At 45.7% G+C, this 18,817-nt stretch overlaps 1 protein-coding gene and 1 long non-coding RNA gene across 2 annotated transcripts; one reads left to right on the top strand and one right to left on the bottom strand.

Moving 5' to 3' along the window:
* Positions 1–990: 990 nt before the first annotated feature.
* Positions 991–10,155, bottom strand: LOC147191677 (uncharacterized). Its single transcript, XR_015103584.1, has 3 exons — positions 10,062–10,155; positions 9,695–9,795; positions 991–1,184 (listed from the first exon to the last, which is right to left on the bottom strand). It is a non-coding gene; the product is annotated as an uncharacterized LOC147191677 (long non-coding RNA).
* LOC147191676 (synaptic vesicle glycoprotein 2C-like) lies at positions 4,212–18,711 on the top strand. The gene is made up of 13 exons (XM_086135811.1): positions 4,212–4,315; positions 7,199–8,043; positions 11,262–11,442; positions 11,863–12,014; positions 13,641–13,774; positions 13,934–14,023; positions 14,116–14,226; positions 14,299–14,387; positions 14,558–14,722; positions 15,347–15,480; positions 16,029–16,232; positions 16,427–16,586; positions 16,809–18,711. Exons 2-13 carry the CDS (start codon positions 7,437–7,439, stop codon positions 16,990–16,992), a joined length of 2,211 nt encoding a protein of 736 aa, XP_085991937.1. The 5' UTR covers positions 4,212–4,315; positions 7,199–7,436; the 3' UTR covers positions 16,993–18,711.
* The last annotated feature ends 106 nt before the right edge of the window (positions 18,712–18,817 follow it).

Genomic DNA, 18,817 nt, shown 5'->3' with positions numbered 1-18,817 from the left:
GTGATGGGGCTAATTAACTAGCATGGTTGTTCCTATTCATGAGCTAGTAGCGCCCTCTCTAGCAATTACTTATACAGTGCATGAGTGGTTGCATTTTTCCTGATGTGTCTCGAGGTGAGGTCCTCTCCTTTACTCCATTCACACTTTATGACTGCACTCATCCATCCATACGTTCATGAATGATCTTCAAAAAGGGCATAGATGATTGTGCCCTGCTCATTCAATTTGCTGACACTGTCAGAATTTGTAAGGTGTGTCCCATCCTCTAAATTAAACGTGATATCAGGGAAAAAACACATTTTATTGTAAATATAATTCAATTTAATCTGTACTGTAATACATTTGTTTTATATTGTATGTCGTAGCAGCTTGTCCCCCTCCGCCCCCCACCTTATACTTTGTCACGTTAAACTCAACAGAGCCGAACGTCATCGAGCGGTGCGTGAGTCATTTGCCACTGGCGCGGTTAACGTTTTGACCTTCGTGGGACAGGCAGGTTTTTGCCAGCTCAACAATTTCCCCCATTTTTCCCAGTGGGGAGGGTGACAACTGTTAAATGAGCAAAGATTGAGGCATGCAAGGAAGAATAAAGCAGTCGAGGCTGGTGATCAACTTTCTCCACCAAGGCCGAACATCTCGACGTTGGTTGAAGTCTACGCTCCACTCAAAGCAGTAAATGTTCTGTACTGTAGACAACGGGATTGATAATGCAGCAGTTTGATGATCAGCCAGCAGGCTACACTGTTGCACAACACCATGTTTCTACATGCAGACGCAGATCCCCTTATTCGTGGGTCGTAGGGTCCAGATCTAGCCAGTGAAAATCCGCATATAATTGAAAAAAAAATCATAATATTATTAGTGGCTGTCAGCCTGATGTGGTGTAGTTGTACACATCTGCGCACTAAGTGGCCATTACCTAAAATAATATGACACACAAACATACAAACCGGTCTGCTGTCGCCTCCATTCCGAGGCGAGCGCTGATGCAACGACCAACCATCACATCATCCGCCGTCGCCACCAAAAGGAAGTCCCAGCTGTGAGTCACACATGATACTTCCCTGTCATGTGGAGGAGGAGGGACAGGGACTGCCTTCCAGAAATCACCGCCGTTTCCCTTCATCGCTCTGCTATCCACTGAATCTTGCCTGAAACAGGCCTCTCAGCAGATCAAAGATGAGCTGATGAAACAAAAGGAAAGAGAGTCCTTGCTTGTGATGCCTCAACAATTATGACCGAGTCAAAATGTATTTATATGTCAATAGTTTGTGTACATGACATGATTGATAGTTATTTATCACTCCTCATACTGCACAACCTCCGGCTGACGAGGGGAAAGCAATTAACATCATTGTCACAAGGTCCATCTATTAGCCTCCATCATAATGAGAGATGACAAATTAAGGAGTGAGTTGCTGCGTCACCTCCTACACTCTCAAGCGTGTGTTTGTGTAAGCGGGATGAATTGGTTTACACGTAAACTATGATAACATTTGCTTGTAATTATGACCATATACGTAAAACATATCAGAGTGTGCTGTGCAATGCCTCGTTACTGTCTGGTGGATCAAATGAGGGGGGAACCCTGTCCGTGTGTCGCCATACCACCGCACCCCCACACATGCCGCTTGGAATTAACTAGCACTCGACAAAGCGTTCTCACGCTCTGACTTGTCAGCGCCGACGCCCACTCGTGCACAGATGTCAGCACGTTGCATGCAATTAGGGTCGGAGAGTTGTGTTGCGTGTCGGGAGGTTGTGTTGCTCATTTTCCTCCAAAGCTCTGCCTACTTAGCGAATTTTAAAAAACCTCCTTGCTGCATTTTTTTGGGGAAGTGATTCCCACCAAGAAACAGATAGACTGCTTCTGTATAACAAGAAAGAATCCGGTCGAAGGCAATCACGGAATCAGTCTTGTACAATCTTGTACACTTAGGCCTAGTATGCTACTGTATTTTCATGATGGCCAAGGTAGTGGTACTTGGAGAGCCAAATATTTTTATTGGTGGTACTTTGTGTTTTGTAATTTGACAACCGCCGATTTAGCACATTTCACATTATCGGTCAAGTAACTATTTATTTATATTATACTGTATCTGCGGAGGTTTACTGTACAGCAATTTAATGCTGTGGTCAGGGAATGGTTGGGGAAAAAAATGGTATCAGGAGAAATAAAGCACGATGGGGGAAAATAATAATTAAAATCAGAAATTATAAAATGGCAGTGAAATGAGAGATCCCAACCATTTTAAGACTCCATCAACTGCTTTGAACATCACATTGCTGAAATTCTCTCAACTCTTTTGTTCCACCACTGACATCCCCCCCGCCGCCCCCCCCCCCCCCCAATCCCAGAGTGAGCATTTGCGTCATGGCTTGGTCCCAGGAGCAAAGGTACTTGACATTTCAGCATGTACAGGAGGTTTGCGCACAAGAGACATTGTGGACAAAAGGCAAAATATTAGACAATAGCTCGAAAGACTCTCAAAATAGCCTCTTGTATTTGTAATGCCCAAATGGAAGCATTTCTTAAAGTCCCTGTCAAGCGAAAACAAAAATGTGCGATAAATTTGACACAGAGAAGAGTGTTGACAATAAAACTGCCAAATTTGAAGGAGGAAAAAATTCACCAAGTGAAACCTGGTTTCGTAATGGTGAAAAATCGAGATATTCTCTCAGCTCAAACAGGCGCTGCGGCGGTGTCTGCTAACCAGCTAGCTTGCAGACTAACAGGCTATGAGACATATTCTTAATCGTGAACTGCTCATGAACTTCCCATCCCATCCACACCATCAATTTTCTCACATTCACATCAATTTATCAATAGCTCAGGGAAGTAATGGCAAAGTGTATTTGCTCCATGTTACATGCGTCCATCGACCTTTCCGCTCGGCCGTGAAGCTAATAAACCATTTTAACTCGTCCTTTTTTAACTGTTCCTGCTCTGCGGCCCTCTTTTAACCGCCACCTCCCCTGTTCTGTGTTTAAGAAATGTAATTAACCTTGCGTTAACCCACCAAGCTATTCTCAAGGCTATTTGTCTCATTATTTAATACCACTCCACATCGTGGTATCTGGACCTTGGCAGAATTTATTTTATTTTTTTACGAGCCTAGCAGCCGCATGCTGAGTCAGCAACATCTCCACTCATGCTGCATATGATTACGTGTTTGAGGTGTAAAGCACCGAAACCAGAACAGATTGTAGTTTTTAATGTTTTATCACTATTGGTAATGGTGTGGCTTCACGAGTTGCTTTCTAGAAATTGCGCATCATTCTCTGACATCTGCTGGATTGAAATGCAAATGTTTTTTGTTTTCCGTGAAGAGCTAGAGGGATGTCCTTCCTTCCTGGCTGCTTGAGATGTGGTTATTTCTGGAGTAGATGAGGGAGTCTTGTAATCTTGCTTATTCAATGTTTCCAATGGCCCTCTGAAGGCCATTATGAGCATCTTGACCTTTTTGAGGACTGCGAGGAGTAAGGATTGGTTCCTTTCACCCAGTGAGATCTGCACTGAAATCGTCCAGCTGTCATGACATTTCCAGGGATGTTAAGGATGTTTGGATCAAGGTTGTTTTTCAAATTTTGAGAAAAAAAAATCACTCAATTCCTCCACAGGCTCGTTTTAAAAGCAATTGTTGTCTTACGGGTTGTCACAGGTAAACTGGAGCATATCCAAAATGACTTTGGGCGAGATGTTTGGGTACACCCTGAGCCGGTCGGCAGTCAGTTGCTAGGCACATACAACCATTCCCACTTGCATTATCACCTATGGACAATTCAGAGTCGACAAAGAATGCATGTTTTTTGAACGCGGGAGGAAACCAGAGTACCTGGAGAAAACCTACTCAAGCACGGGGAGAATATGCTACCTCCTCACGGGAGGGATGTATCTGGGATTCAAACCCTGAACCTAAGAGCAGTGAGGCAGGTGAGTTAACCACTCCTTCACTGTGAGACAATCTGTGATCTCAAGCTACAGTCATCCCTGAGTGAACTTCCTCCCCCAGGGTCCCATCTCAGTCTGCATCATCCCCGACTCCCCGCAGCCCGAGCCCACCCTGACTGCCTGTTTGTACTCCGCCGACTGTCTCGCCCAGTTGTTGTATATATCCTATTGATTATTTCAGTCCGTGCAGCTCCTCCTACCTCCCCCACCCCCCCCCCCCCTCCCGGCACTCACGCTCTCCAACCTCCACTCAGCTTCTCTCGCTCTTGTCGGACTGCAGTATCGAGCGGCGAGCATCTCAATTGGAACGAGCGTGGAGCTCACACGTACCCACGCGTTGGCTGGCATGCAATCTCAACGATGGTGAGTGGTTCATGTTTTTATTCTAATTGCAAACCGCAGGTGTTGCATGCCATGGCACATTCATTTTTCTTCCCCCCCTAAGTTTATTTGAGATTGAAGTAAAAGTTGGGCAAAAATTCTGTCTTCCACGAGAGCTTGAAAAGTTCCAGAATGTAGTGGCAAATACAGCACCAAGCCAACCACCTTTTTGGAGTGAGGCTGCGGAGGGTGTGTAATAAAGTGGGGGTGGGGGTGGTGGTAGTAGGAACACATGCAGCCATTACTCAGGAAAGCGCTGCAGCGTGAGCGAACCCGAAGGTGGTGGGGTGGGGAAAAGGTGGGGGTTTGTAGGATGGATGCTCACTGAGCGGGGCAGCCCACAGAAATCTAATTACAGGACGTAACGGGTGTCAAACGGCTCCGGCGATGATTGATGCCTTTTCCTCCATACGCTTGAAATGAGCCACAGGCTGCAGAGGACTCCCAAATCAGTTTGGAGGAGTTCCACTTGAAGTTTGGGTCCTTCTCTGATGGAATAAGTCGTACGAGGTAATGACGAACAAATATTTTGTGACTGTCCTGAAGTGGATTTTTCAGGTAACTGTGCTCTCATTTACCTATTTATGTTTCTGATGAGGTTTTGCCTTTAAAACCCACATTTGCAACTGGAACTTCCTGCTCAGTACTTTGTTAAAATAGTCCAGAAGTGTGGACCTGCCAATAAGGAGTAAAAATATTTTTGTCCAAAAACCTTTCAAAAATTCAAAGTAAATTTTTTTTGCTTGGTAACTGAATCATTCTGCTAGGTGAACATGCACCACATGCTTATAAAATGCTGACATTGGCCAAAAATGTCCATCCTGTCATTGCCCCCCCCCCGTTAGCGGGCTCACATAATTCACTGTTTGTAGATACGCTGTCTGCTTGCACTGATTTTCCACAAACTATAGAACCTTTACCAGCATGCTTTTCATTACATCTACCAAAATCAATCATTAACTTTTTGGGGAAGTCTCAGAAGCGCCAACATGGACCCCTATCGTGAGGCGGTAACATACAAAGGCAAACACGATATATTATTTCCAACAAAGCTGTGTGCTGGGTTGCACAGCATCTGCAGCAAGCTTTGGAGTGTGGTTTTTGTTCGCATTATGCACATTAGCCAATGCTCACTGCAGCCATCTGCGGGCGCCGCAGCAAGCCTGCAGGGCGCTACATTTCCATATTGTCAACCTGGATGTCACATGCCGATGCTTGCCCAGTCGGTGCAAAACACGGCAAGTGTCTCTCCTTTTTCACCACAGCATTGTCCAAGGGGTACAGTACGTGTTATTGTCAGTGATTAATGAAAGTGACAGCGCGGCGTCAGTGGGCCATTACAGAACCACTGTCAGGCAAATTGTTTGCTCCCCCTCAGGAATTTTACTGATTGACAACATTGCAGTGTCGTTCAAGGGCCCCATATTTTCGTTTGTCAATTCATTCATTATGACTGCACAGTTGTACATGTAAATATACATTGTGGGCATTGAGCCCACCCCCCTTCTCTACGGGTCTGGTAGAAGAAAAGTCAAACTCAAACCTGTTAACATTTCATGTTATCCTAACACTCCATAATGAATAAGGTGTGGTTCTGAGCTAACAAGGAAACAGGTTAGGTGCCAGGTATCAGATGCCATATGCCGGAGCTGCTCCAAAGAATTTGCGGGGTCAAGAACACAAAGTACCCAGAAGGCATTTAATTTAAAGGGCACTGCGTGCGTTTTGGGCCATGACAGGTGCATCCACGGCCAGGGTCAGCTGCCTCCTCATCACCCGGTCGCGCCAAAAGAAAAGTTAGTGACGAGCCATTTCCCGCTCCATTTCGCTGCTGCATTGCACCAAACTCTCTCGAGCGCCTTCCCGCGAGCCCCCTGGCGCGCCTGCGTTCAAATGACTGATCCCAACTGATGTTTTATCTCATCACACCGAGCAAAAGGTGAGCGGCGGCGCCATACATCAAGCTGCCACGCTCCATTTGGGCGCTCCAGCCAACGTCTGCAGCCCTCCGCTCCCGGGAGTGTGCTGAAACAAACGCACCGCTAGCACGTTACCGCTAATGTGGAAAAGATGGATTTCGCATCCTTCATCTATACGAGCAGCCGCAACACTGTTAACACATCACACTGACACTCGATTCATCTCGCTATATTCTTGGCTACCAACTACAGTGTACTACTGAACAACAAAGCGTCACACCACTGAAGTGTCCCCCCCCCCCCCCCCCCCCCGCAGTAAAACAACACAGAAAAAAGCCAATCACAGGCGGGGTCACTATTGAGATGAACAAACACTTCTTATAAATGACACAAGTTGATCTCATTTGGACACAATTCATGTCCCTTCTTTGTAGAAAAAAAAATCTCAAATGTCCTCTCCTCAAAGTACGACTTCACATGTGTCTGTGTCGTTCTTGGCCTGCTTCACAGCTAAAGGGCTTTGTGGTACAGGTGACAAGGCCCTGATGGGCTGACAGGTCTTTGGCGAGACCGGGCCTGTGCGGCGACGGCGGTCATGGAACGAGCCCCAAGGGCGCTCACCACACGGGCTGACGCGTGTTCCTGGACTGGAATCATCAAACTGAAATGAATTAGCCTTGACACACTAGGGAAGCGAGCTTTTATGGCCTGATTTTTGAAGAGTATAAGTATTAAAGCTGTGGGGATTGAGGAACAGACATACGATGGAGGACTTGATGCGAGTGCACAGATTTGATGTTGTGTTGTCGAGCAGTTACTATTTGGTGGCAAAGATTTAGAACGCAAAACAGTTTCAGAGGGCCATAAAAATCCCTTTTCACAACACTGCAATGGGGTATTCAGCAGCAAACTTTAAATGAAGAGCTTTCTCCTTGTGTTCCTGCAGGCTGATGGCCTCGTCTGCTGAGCTCTTCCAGAACTGAGGAGTTTTCCAATTTCAACGGCCACCATTCCAGCTCCATGGGGTTTGACCTCAGCCCTTAATTATTATCCTGGCAGCAGACTGGCATTCCCTGTTGCTCGCTTGACTTTATAAGCTACCCAGAGTGCATCCCGCGCAGCTATATCCACTGGAGCTGCTGAAATAGGCTACTTACAAACATTTAGTCTCTGTCAGCGTCAAGATGAACGAAACGCACAACAGCAGGACTTCCCTGGTCAAAGGCGCCAAGGACATTGCCAAGGAAGCCAAGAGGCAGGCCGGCAAGAACTTCAGCAAGGCGGTGGACCGCACCTCGGATGAATACTCAGCGCAGCGCAGCTACAATCTATTCCATAACGACGGCGAGGAGGAGAACGACTCCAATTCGTACGGACAAGTGGACAGGCACTACGACGACAACGCTGCCGACGACGAAGACGGGGCATCCAGCGACGCCACGGAGGGCCACGACGACGAAGATGAGATCTACGAGGGCGAATACCAAGGCGTGCCGGCGTACCAGGATGAGAAACAGCGGGCTGGACAGATGGCTCTGGGCCAATTTGCGGGCGAGGCTCCAAAGAGCCGCAAGGAGTTGGAGAACGAGCGGCAAGCCGACGAGGAAGAGTTGGCGCAGCAGTACGAGCTCATCATGCAAGAGTGCGGTCACGGGAGGTTCCAGTGGCAGCTCTTTTTCGTGCTGGGCCTGGCGCTCATGTCAGACGGTGTGGAGGTGTTCGTTGTGGGATTCGTCCTACCCAGCGCTGAGACGGACATGTGCGTGCCCAACTCCGGCGCTGGATGGCTCGGTAAGGAATGCAGTGGTCTGCTGTCATCGAGCAAACATTTTTATGACCCCCTACCCCTACCCTATCACTTTTTTTCAATTATTATGATTTTTAATTAATCAGGGACCACTCGGCGTGTGGGCGTGGGTCATTTGTGGCCCACAATGGTTTTCGTGCCTCAGGAGGCGTTGGTGTTTTATTTTAGAAAGGGGCTCAGTGGGGTTTTTTTGTTTGTTATTGATGGCAAAAGAATGGAGCGTCTATTTGTTGTGGGCATTTATTTGTCTTAAATCAGACAAATGACGCCATTTTTCCCCCCCACAATTTTCAATAGTTGTCGGCGCCTTAGTAAAAGGCCTCTTACATTCTTCTGTGAAAATACACAATTGCCAGGACAACAGGGTCACAGCTAGAGCACTGTCATGAAGCGTAGGCCATTGTTGCGAACTTCACAACTTTTCCGACACCTCTGGAGGCTATTTTTTCAAAAATGTAAAAATTACTGTTAATACGGTGCAAGTGGCAGACACATCTCAACACACCAAATATACATTGACAATTCATTTGACAGTTAATCTGTGCAATGCAATGATGGGTGATGCATCCAGGGACTAATTGGTGCAGTGTCCATTATTTGAGAATCAAAAAAATAATTTGCGCACTGTTGGTGCGCCACCTGTGTTGGCCCTCATGAGCCGATTGTGCAGGTGTACCTAATGGTGCGGCCGGCGAGTGTAAGGATGCTGTATTATTCATCCACATTCCACGCGTGAGTCATCTCGCGGTGGGAGATGAGAGGGGGAGAACAAAAGAATGAGTCACATTATGTTGCACCAAGTGGCTCACAACAAAAATAAACTATGTATGGGGCGGGAAATAAAATCAGAGTAATCAATAGCGGCCTCTGGAGTGGATTCATTCAAAGGGAGAGTCTAATGATAGCTCTTTGAAAAGACAGCAAACAATTAAATGGACATTTACACTGGAACAAAGAGCTGTCTTGCAACTCTCACTAGGTTTACATTTATACTACATGAATAAAAGTAAATGGACATACTTCTAGTTTGAAGACTGGAACCATTTTGATTTTCATTCTTAAGCGTAGCAAGACGTTTCGGACATTTGTACACTTTCCAGTTTGGGGAAGAACCTTTTCTGTTGCCAGCCCCAAAGCAAGGTATGGACCATGCTTGGATTAGTTTGGTGTGGAAGAACAACATTCTACTCTCTTTGGTATAACATTTTGCTTTGATTTGATCATACGTAACTTCTGAGTCTCAAAGTTGATTCAAAAGCCTCCAATCAAAGAACAGAGAACATTAACAGTAAGCGTGGCTCAGAGCTCAGCAGGTGTCGGTCTAATTAACGTTTCATTCTTCCCCTGCTAAAACCCCCCGTCAATCACTCACGCTCCTCTGGGAATCGTCCATCATCTGTCGAGATCCTTGTGTCCTGAACGAGGAAATTAGCGGCTCTAGCGTGGCGGAGCGCGACGTGACGACATGCGAGAACATCGCACAAAAGGTGTCGAGGGGGAGTTAAGATCTCAAAAAAGAAGCACAAATCACCATGCGTGGAGACCATACAAGATGAATATTCATAATAAAAATAGCCCCCCCCCCCCAAGGAAAAGCATGTTTCCAGGGAATGTAATTATCTCCTATTAATGTACCGTTTCAGCCTGGTTTGGACAGTCAGCTAAACTCATCTTCTACACCACGACTCTGAAGACGTTACTCTTGGTCCACAGGTTTAATGCAGAAAATGGTGAAACTGTAACATACAGTACGAGGCGATATCACTTTCAATTCACAGCATGCACAGATATTACAATAAAACAAACTGAAGTCTTTCATTCGCAACCAACTAAATAAACTAATATGGCCTCAACCGCTATAGTAACAAGAAATCATTGTGCTAACGCAATTAGCAAGCGCTAGCATAAATCTTAACATTTTTTATGCGCGTCGCCGAACAGCATTATCTAACATAAAGTGTCACAGAACTGTTCGTCGATAGCACAACAAAGTTGGACATACTCAGGATGCTACCAAAGGCGTAAAATGTGTGTGGATTGTGCTGGATTACACTTGACTACCATGACACTTCTCTCTTGTTGACCGTCTATCGCTTTACTTTCTGTTTCGCGTACGCGTCTTCCACTTCTATGACGTCACGTCCGGTTGCAAACTCTCCTGCTCTATAATGAAATTAATAAAGTTAAGTTGGATAAAAATATTCTGATCTATTTATAGAAATATTAACGTTACTTCAGTGTAACTGAAATGTGACACTTGAAGTTAACGTGAGAAATTAAAATGGAAACACTGCACGAGACCATTAGTGGCCGGAGAAAATGAAATAATTTCAAGCATTTCGTCGTTAAGTCCAAATTCTAACAGCGACAATATCAACATTTGATCACGCTGTGTGTAAACGGTACTGTAAACGATAACGACACAATATTTTGTCTCACCTCTGGCGTTGAGGCAGTGTATGATTTCAAAGGTCTGACCTTTGCTTGAACCCCGTAGCAAATAACAAATCCAATCTCGGGAAGTATCCTCGCACGAAACCCCCCACCAACCCACTTCACCTCACCCTCCTTCCTTTATTACACATCCTAACTCAGCGTGAGCTCCGCCATAAAACAAATGAGCCGATGATTCTGTATAGAGCGTCTTGGCTGCATGTGTGCATCTTGCATTGGTTGTTCCGTTGTACGTTTCCCCTCCACTTTTTCAGTGCTTGTGACCTTTTTCTTTTATATTTTGTTTCATTTTCGCATCCCGCCACCGGCTGGTCGGTCGTGGGTTCGCTTCAAATGGCCTCCTCTGCAGGGACGAGCTAGCAGCTGTCGGCGTGTAATGAATGGCTGGCTGTTGGCGCGGTGTCTGCGCAGCTCGATAAGAGCATTTTACTTTCAGCCTATCTGTCCCATCACTGCAAACACGGCGCAAAAGAGAGGGCAGAAGAGAATAAAAGAGGCACACTCACCCCCACCTTCCACAGACATTAGCATTTTTATTAGCACGTAGAGAGCGACGCCATTATTTACCGGCCTGACAACTATGCTCTCGAAAGCTGTGCTGTCCTGAGAACAGGAAAAGATCTGACCACGAGTTACTGAAGTGAAGTGGTCCCCAACCATTTTTTTGCACCACTGGCCGGCATCGTGTAGAAGTGACAAATTTCCGCAAACAATTCAAGAACTCTGTCCAATTCTTTGCTCTCTCCAGGCAGCATTGTGTACCTGGGGATGATGTTCGGAGCCTTCTTTTGGGGCGGGCTTTCGGACAAGCTGGGCCGCAAACAGTGCCTGCTAATATCCTTGTCCACCAACGGCTTCTTCGCCTTCCTCTCCTCCTTCGTGCAGGGCTACAGCACCTTCCTATTTTGCCGCATGCTGTCGGGATTTGGGTAAGTCCATCATTGCGGAAATGTACATTAAGGTTGGGAAAGGCTGTTCTATGACATAAAATCAATGTAATCATCAGCTCAACAAGCTTTGGTTAGATTTTGCCTTGCTGGGAAGAAATGTTGTGATTTGAGAAAAGTTTTGGGGAAGGCTATTCTATGCAATATAATAGTAAATCGTGTAGCAAGTCAGTTTTCCAGTGGGGCGTGGATTCAGCATCTTCACAATTTCTTCACGATTTTTAAGCCTTATTTTACATACCCGTCTGGGTTGTTGACAACACTGTTCTCTCAAGTGTGTCAAATTTATGGGGTGTTAAAAGGGGTGTCTTTACATAGGTAAAGGTTAGTTTCTGAAGGTCATACACACACCCCTGCCATACAGTATATTGTTAATGTGTAATTCTGATTGACAATCTGCAGGATTGGCGGTGCTGTGCCCATTGTATTTTCGTACTTTGCCGAGGTGTTGGCCCGGGAAAAGCGCGGTGAGCACCTGAGCTGGCTCTGTATGTTCTGGATGATCGGCGGCATCTACGCTTCGGCCATGGCGTGGGCCATCATACCGCACTATGGTGAGTGACCGATGACGACAATATCAATCCAGTCACATTGCTTACCTATCTGCTTTCTGCTTCGGTAAGAAAAGTTTTTAAAGCATTAGTAACTTGAGAATGTAATTCTGTACAAATGTTTCAGGAGGGCTGCCATCTGACAGCAAAGCTAAGCTAAGTTTTGTTTGGATTTGTGTTCATTTGTTTGCTGGGTAGTGGGTGGGTTATGGTGCCCGGGATAGGGTTGCATCAACTGTGTCGGGGCGTTGAAGGTGGTACGTGGGGAGCGCTTGATTTATAAACCCTCCGTGAGGAATAATGGAATGGTGAAGGGATTCGGGGCGGCAGTCGGAGAGAGAAACAACCGCTTAGCCGTTTTAATGGAAAGCTGGAAGGCGTTCGATATAAAACGGGCCGCGTTGATGAAGTGCCACAACCGGGCGCAGCACTTATCTGGGGAGTCGTGAGACACGTGCTTGAGGAAATAGAAGCCACTTCCAGGACAAAACTCAACTTACAGAGAAAGGTGACAATAAAGATTACGAGAGGGGAAAACGTGCATCGAGTATGAATTCAAGACTCAGGCTGTGCCCACACGCGTATTTGTAATCCCCAAAAATATATTAGGGTGTAGGTAAAGAAATGCCATCCATCTTGTTACCAATCATAAGAAGTGATTGGCGAGACACATTCATGTGACCGGAGGCGCCGTGAAAGGATCATAATCGAGGTCAATTGATTAGATGCCATTGTTTCACCCTTTTTTTTTCCCCCTCTGCAAGATGCAGTGCTTTGTGGGCAATGCGTTTCGCCGCAGTGCCCTTTACATTGACTGGTGGCGAATGTATGCGTGTGTGAGTGCGCGCGCATGTGTGCGTCTGCGTGTGCCTGTGTGGTGTCTTTTTTTTTTTTTTTTTTAAATCATCCCGAAAAAGTAAACTGTAAAATCTGACGCTCTGCCCAGTCTTAAGTGTGTGTTGCAGGCCGATTTGTCTGGATGCTCTTCTTTTTGTGTGTGTGTGTGTGTGTGTGTGTGTGTGTGTGTGTGTGTGTGTGTGTGTGTGTGTGTGTGTGTGTGTGTGTGTGCTTGTCGGAGGCGTTCTCACTTACTGTAGAGTAGCCACATAAATCACGTTGAGTATCGCAAGCAGTCAGCCATCGCCGACAGTCCATTATAGCTGGAATCCTCCTAATGAGCTTTTTACCGGACCGGGCAGAAGGAAGCTCACACAGGCCACGTGCAAACACGCTTACGTCCCCTAAAGCTAATATACCATGACCATGTATGTCCAAAATGCGATATGATATCATACATGACCATTCATGCTCATACGGTGTTGCGATATGGTTGACGTGCTGTGGATAGGATGTATTTTTTTTAAACTAAGCCTTTTCAAGTTAGTCAGGTATGAATTTATTCCAGATCTATTTATAATGTCCATTTACAATTTCGTGCTCATTGACATCATCTTAAAGTGATGTAATAAATGTGCCTACATTTAATGCATTTGCAACAACTCCAAAAACATAGCTATCGCGTGCCATTGTTCTGATTTGATGCATTTTTGGGAGCTATTTAATTTTTTGGTCCGCTGATGCCAAAGGTGAGCGCCAAATTGTGTGCGCTTTGCCGCGTTCTGTGTACAGGTTGGAGTTTTAGCATGGGCTCTGCCTACCAGTTCCACAGCTGGCGAGTATTTGTGGTGGTGTGTGCACTGCCTTGCGTCTCAGCTGTGGTGTCACTCACCTTCATGCCTGAAAGCCCCCGCTTCTTCTTACAGGTGAGAGAGCGTAAACAGAGACTACTGCCAAAACGGTGGGGATACAAAATTGCGCTTTTGGGTACAATTTAAGGATGAACCTAAAGTGCACTACAGTATAACCTTTCCAAGTGATCTTGATGTGATCTCCATTAAACTTTTGACTGTAATGTTCTCCAGATGGGCAAGCACGACGAGGCCTGGATGGTCCTCAAGCACATCCATGACACGAACATGCGAGCCCGCGGAGAACCGGAGAGAGTCTTCACGGTGAGTTTTGCATTGCTCAGCCCCCCCCCCCCCCCCCCCCCCCCGTGGCTTGACGAAACTGGCAACCTATTGACCAGTGTCTCTCCCTACAGGTCAATCGGATAAAGATCCCCAAACTGCTGGACGAGCTGGTTGAGCTGAAGAGCGAGTCGGGCAACCCGGTTCTCAAGGTTCTCTCCAAAGTTAAGGCCGAGCTTCAAGGGGTCAGTTTTGGTTTGAATTCTGAACTCAAGTGTCACAACACAATAACCACAAATTATTATTATTATTAATAGATCTGGTCCACTTTCATGAGATGCTTTGACTACCCGATAAAAGACAACACCATGAAACTGGCAGCGGTTTGGTTTACGCTCTCCTTTGGGTAAATAAAATGTACATATTTACTCTGATATGTGTTCCCCAACCGTTTTTGTTACTTGGATTACAAAATGAAATTCATTTATATTTGCTGAGGTAATGCTTGAACTGCAGTCGGACAATGTCAATTGAGTTGTTGGTTAAGGCAAGTTCCAACTCGTCCTCGTAATGCAGGTACTACGGGTTATCTGTGTGGTTCCCCGACGTGATCAAGCACCTGCAAGCCGATGAGTACGCCTCCCGGGTGAAGATCCACACCAACGAACGCATCGAAGATTTCACCTTCAACTTCACGCTGGAGAACCAGATACACAGAAATGGCGTTTTCCTCAACGACAGGTAAGCGGGTCGACTATTGCTTGGATTCGTAGGTGTTCACCTCAACATGTCACAGGCCTGTTGCGCTATTCGTCATGGCCGTTCATATTAATTCTGCCTCCGTTATCTCCGCCTCTACCAGGAAATGAAAAGACTTATCTTGGCAGTTCGCACCATAGACACCCACTCTTCCTGCATATGACTTGTACCGACACAAAGAAACTATACATGTGCACATACAGGTGTTGGTTGACATTTTTCACAAAATAAATGTTGTTGTCCTAGCTAAGCGCATTTATGTAGCGCTATTATGCTAATTATTAAATAAATAGATTCTATGAGATAGAGACCAATGCCTTCCGTGAATAGCAAAAAATCTATGGGATTCAAATTGCGTATGGATTCCACAACATGGTGGCAAAGCACACGAAACAGAGATGATCATAAAGCATCAACACAGTGCTTCTAGTATGGACTCAAACATGATCACGACTGTATTCAGGAGTTAATTATTCAACACAAACCAGCCACTTTCACATGAGACTCATCAAAAGTATTAGCTAGCATAACACAATAGCACAAATTGCCGTGACATCACAATAGCTCACAAGCAGCGATTTCTGTTCACATCTCTCCTCTGTACAGGTTTATCAGCATGAAGTTCAAGGCGGTGTCCTTCGTCAACTCCTCGTTCCTCAACTGCTATTTTGAGGATGTCTCCTCAGTGGGCTCCTCCTTCAAAAACTGCACCTTTGTCGATTCCTTCTTTTACAACACGGGTACGTTTTCGCACCCTTCCTCAGTCTGAGCCTCCCCCAGACCTCACACTGAGAAAACGCTTTGCTCGCAAAGAGTGCGATGGAAACATTTCAGAAGTGCACGTAGAAAAGAAAGAGAAGGCGGTGCGAGAGGCCGGGAGCTGAATCAGACCTTGTGGGAGTCTGGGCCTTCAAATAATTTCCCCAGCAGCACTCTGGAAAAGTGCTGAACATGGAAACAGCAAAGACATGGAAGGTGCTGGCGGATGCCGCATGGAAAATGAAGACTTTTTCCACACCCCAGAGCAATGTGCCAAGCATGTGAGGGCGGAAAAAGAAAATTGTGGCCTATTTGGGAAATTAACTGTTAAGTTGGGATTTACACTTCAAGTCCAAGGGTCCAACATTGTGACTTTGCACCTTTGTGTATTTAAAAATGCAAATTTGTCCCACAAAAACACGACGATACATCTGTTTGACAAACCCCATTTCATCTGACACGACTGTATGGCTTTGTGTATTTTACTGCCCCCTCGTGGCCACTAACAGTTCTGATGTACTTTTTGCAGATATCGATGACTCCAAGCTGACAAACTCGAGGGTGGTCAACAGCTCCTTCCACCACAACAAGACGGGCTGTCAGATGACCTTCGATGACGACTACAGCGCGTACTGGGTCTACTTTGTCAACTTCCTGGGAACGTTGGCCGTGCTGCCTGGCAACATTGTCTCGGCTCTCCTCATGGACAAAATAGGCCGCCTCAGCATGTTGGGTACGACGTGACGACACAAGCAAATACTTTGTTAATGTACTTTCCATTTTTTTCAGATACTTTCTATTGCTTACTTTGTCAAAATAAATGTGTTACTTTTTTTCCAGACTGGCTAACATTTAGCCAGTTACCAGCTAGCTCTACATGCTCATTCACTGATACACACGTCACTCACCAATCCACACACATTGCAGGGGGTTCCATGGTACTGTCGGGAATCAGCTGCTTCTTCCTGTGGTTCGGCACCAGCGAGTCCATGATGATCTTCATGTTGTGCCTCTACAACGGCCTCAGCATCTCCGCTTGGAACTCCCTGGATGTGGTCACGACCGAGCTCTATCCCACCGACAGGAGGTGACGGCTCTGACTATGATGATGTTCTACGACCGCCTCGGGTAGAATGGCGCAAACCTCTGCCAAGGCCATGGCCTTTTCACTTCCATGTGTCGTCATTAATTCTCGTAGTATGCCAAATGATGGAAGAATCGAGGCAGTCTCTATATGTACGAAAAAGTTTGCCACCACTCTCACCTCAATCCAACGAAGCCTGACGTTTCACCCTTTCTTCTTCCGCAGAGGTACGGGCTTTGGCTTCTGCAACGCCTTGTGCAAGCTGGCCGCCGTGCTGGGAAACCTGATCTTTGGCTCTCTGGTGGGCATCACCAAGGCCATCCCCATCCTTCTGGCATCGTGCGTGCTGGTTTCCGGCGGACTGGTGGGCCTGCGGTTGCCCGACACGCGCGTCAATGTCCTCATGTAAACCTTTTGGTCGTTTGCTTACCTGGACCCGACACACACACACACACACACAGACACACACACGCACACACACACACACATTTTTGACCCTGGCAGGCAGCCATAGTTTTACATTGACGGGAGCCATTTTACTCCGATAGGCCACGAATAGAGTGGCAAGCCCACAACAACACTTTTATGTTCTTATTTATTTGTCCAATGAAAAGCAAGTACCTCCACATTTATGTTGTCCCCCCCCTCCACCTCCTCCCAAAATACTGAAAATTACTTTCTTTTTTTTCTGCTGCAAGGAAAACTAAACACTAAATTTGGAGAGAAATTCGTACCAGTCAAGAGTGACAATGAGTTTATTCATTAACTTATTAGTTTTTAGTTGTTAATTTTTCCTTCAATGTGAACAAAAAAGAAATACATTTTTGTAGATTTTTTTTATCAAAAGGAAGGTAAGGGCAAACAAAAATTGGAGATTCATGCTTTTCAGTGAACATTGACAAATTATTTATTTGATGTAAAATAATTTTTATTAATCAATTAAATTGTATTCAATGATTCAATTTTGTTCATTGAATTAAATTTTTTTTCAATGCATTTCAATGACTGTCAACTGCACACAGATTTTCACTCTTTATGGACCGGCCCGGTCTCTATCTCATGCAAATCGCGGGGACCCACTCTATTTTAATTGCAAAATTTTGCATGTTGTTTAAAAAATGACCACTTTTATTGCAAAATCCGCCGTTTTAATAGCAAAATGTAGCATTTTCATTGCAAGATTTTAGCTTTTCATTGCATAATCAACCCTTTGCTGCCAAGTTACAGAGCCTCTGGTACTGCTGCGGTTGTCGTAAACGCTGCAACTAACACTTCATTTTCTGTGGGATTTCTTCCTTAAATTGCTCTCCTCATTCACATGCCATCACCATTCCGACATGACCTGTGAAGCTTTGTTGCAAAAATAACCTTAAGGCCCGACAGCATTCAAAGCAACGCCATTTCGACAGTGACACAGTTTACATTTTCTGCTTATTACACGCCGTGTGCGCCTCCACGTGCGTGCCTTGTTCAAAGGCCGCTCGCTCTTCTTGTCGCTGCCCCGATTGTGACTTTCCTTGTCTTGCACCCCCCACCCCGCCAAAAAACCCTCAAAGGTCTCTTCTCCATTGTGGTGCCTCTCTGTCTCGCTTTTCAAACGTGGCTGGAAGCTTTTGCTGCTTTGTTGTGTCTTCCGTGGGGAACACTTTTAAAGGGAAGTGTGACTTCAATATCAGCTGACTGTGTGTTGTGATCTAGCTTTCGCTATGATATCCATCCCATCACCTCCATACATTTCCCCCAGAACACCCCCCCCCCCATTAGAAATAAAGCAAGCAAGCATTTTTGTGAAAGGGATGTTATTTTCGCCTTTCACAATCTTCTCTCCCTTCTCAAACTCCTCACGGTCAAAATCCCACTTGACGATATGGAACCCCGTTTTCTCGACTCGCTACACAGTCCTGTTTCCAAATCCTGCATGTGTGTTGCAGAATGTCCTACTTTCTTGTTGCCTGTCATCATTTCTTCCTTGTTGTCTTTTTGTCACACGGTCACCAGTGGTGACGTGATGCTGTGTCGTTGCCAAAATATTCCCCCTGCGCGCCTGGATGACGTATTTTCATAAGAAAAAGTCTAAGTGGTGTATGCTGTGTGTGGCGTCTACATAAAATCTCCCCTTTGAACTGAACGCCGTGTTGTTGTTTTTTTCATGCACTCGCCAGTTGGTGGTGTAATTATTTAATTGTATGTTTGTCCCATTCGGTAATCGGCTCGTGCCACTGTACTTAACATCG

The sequence above is a fragment of the Hippocampus guttulatus genome, chromosome 17, assembly GCF_054856545.1.
Source record: "Hippocampus guttulatus isolate MCC_2025c chromosome 17, RoL_Hgut_1.0, whole genome shotgun sequence".
In the NCBI taxonomy this organism is placed as follows: Eukaryota; Metazoa; Chordata; class Actinopteri; order Syngnathiformes; family Syngnathidae; genus Hippocampus; species Hippocampus guttulatus.
The sequence above is the reverse complement of the archived record's forward strand: the minus strand, read 5'-3'. Positions and strand labels throughout refer to the sequence as shown.

What these genes read in the sequence shown, in the direction of transcription:
- LOC147191676 (XM_086135811.1), top strand. Translation starts at nt 7,437, where the DNA reads ATGAACGAAACGCACAACAGCAGGACTTCCCTGGTCAAAGGCGCCAAG. An exon ending in GGCCATCATACCGCACTATG is followed by an intron (nt 12,015 to 13,640) that starts GTGAGTGACCGA and finishes TTCTGTGTACAG; the next exon opens with GTTGGAGTTTTAGCATGGGC. An exon ending in TGGTTTACGCTCTCCTTTGG is followed by an intron (nt 14,388 to 14,557) that starts GTAAATAAAATG and finishes CTCGTAATGCAG; the next exon opens with GTACTACGGGTTATCTGTGT.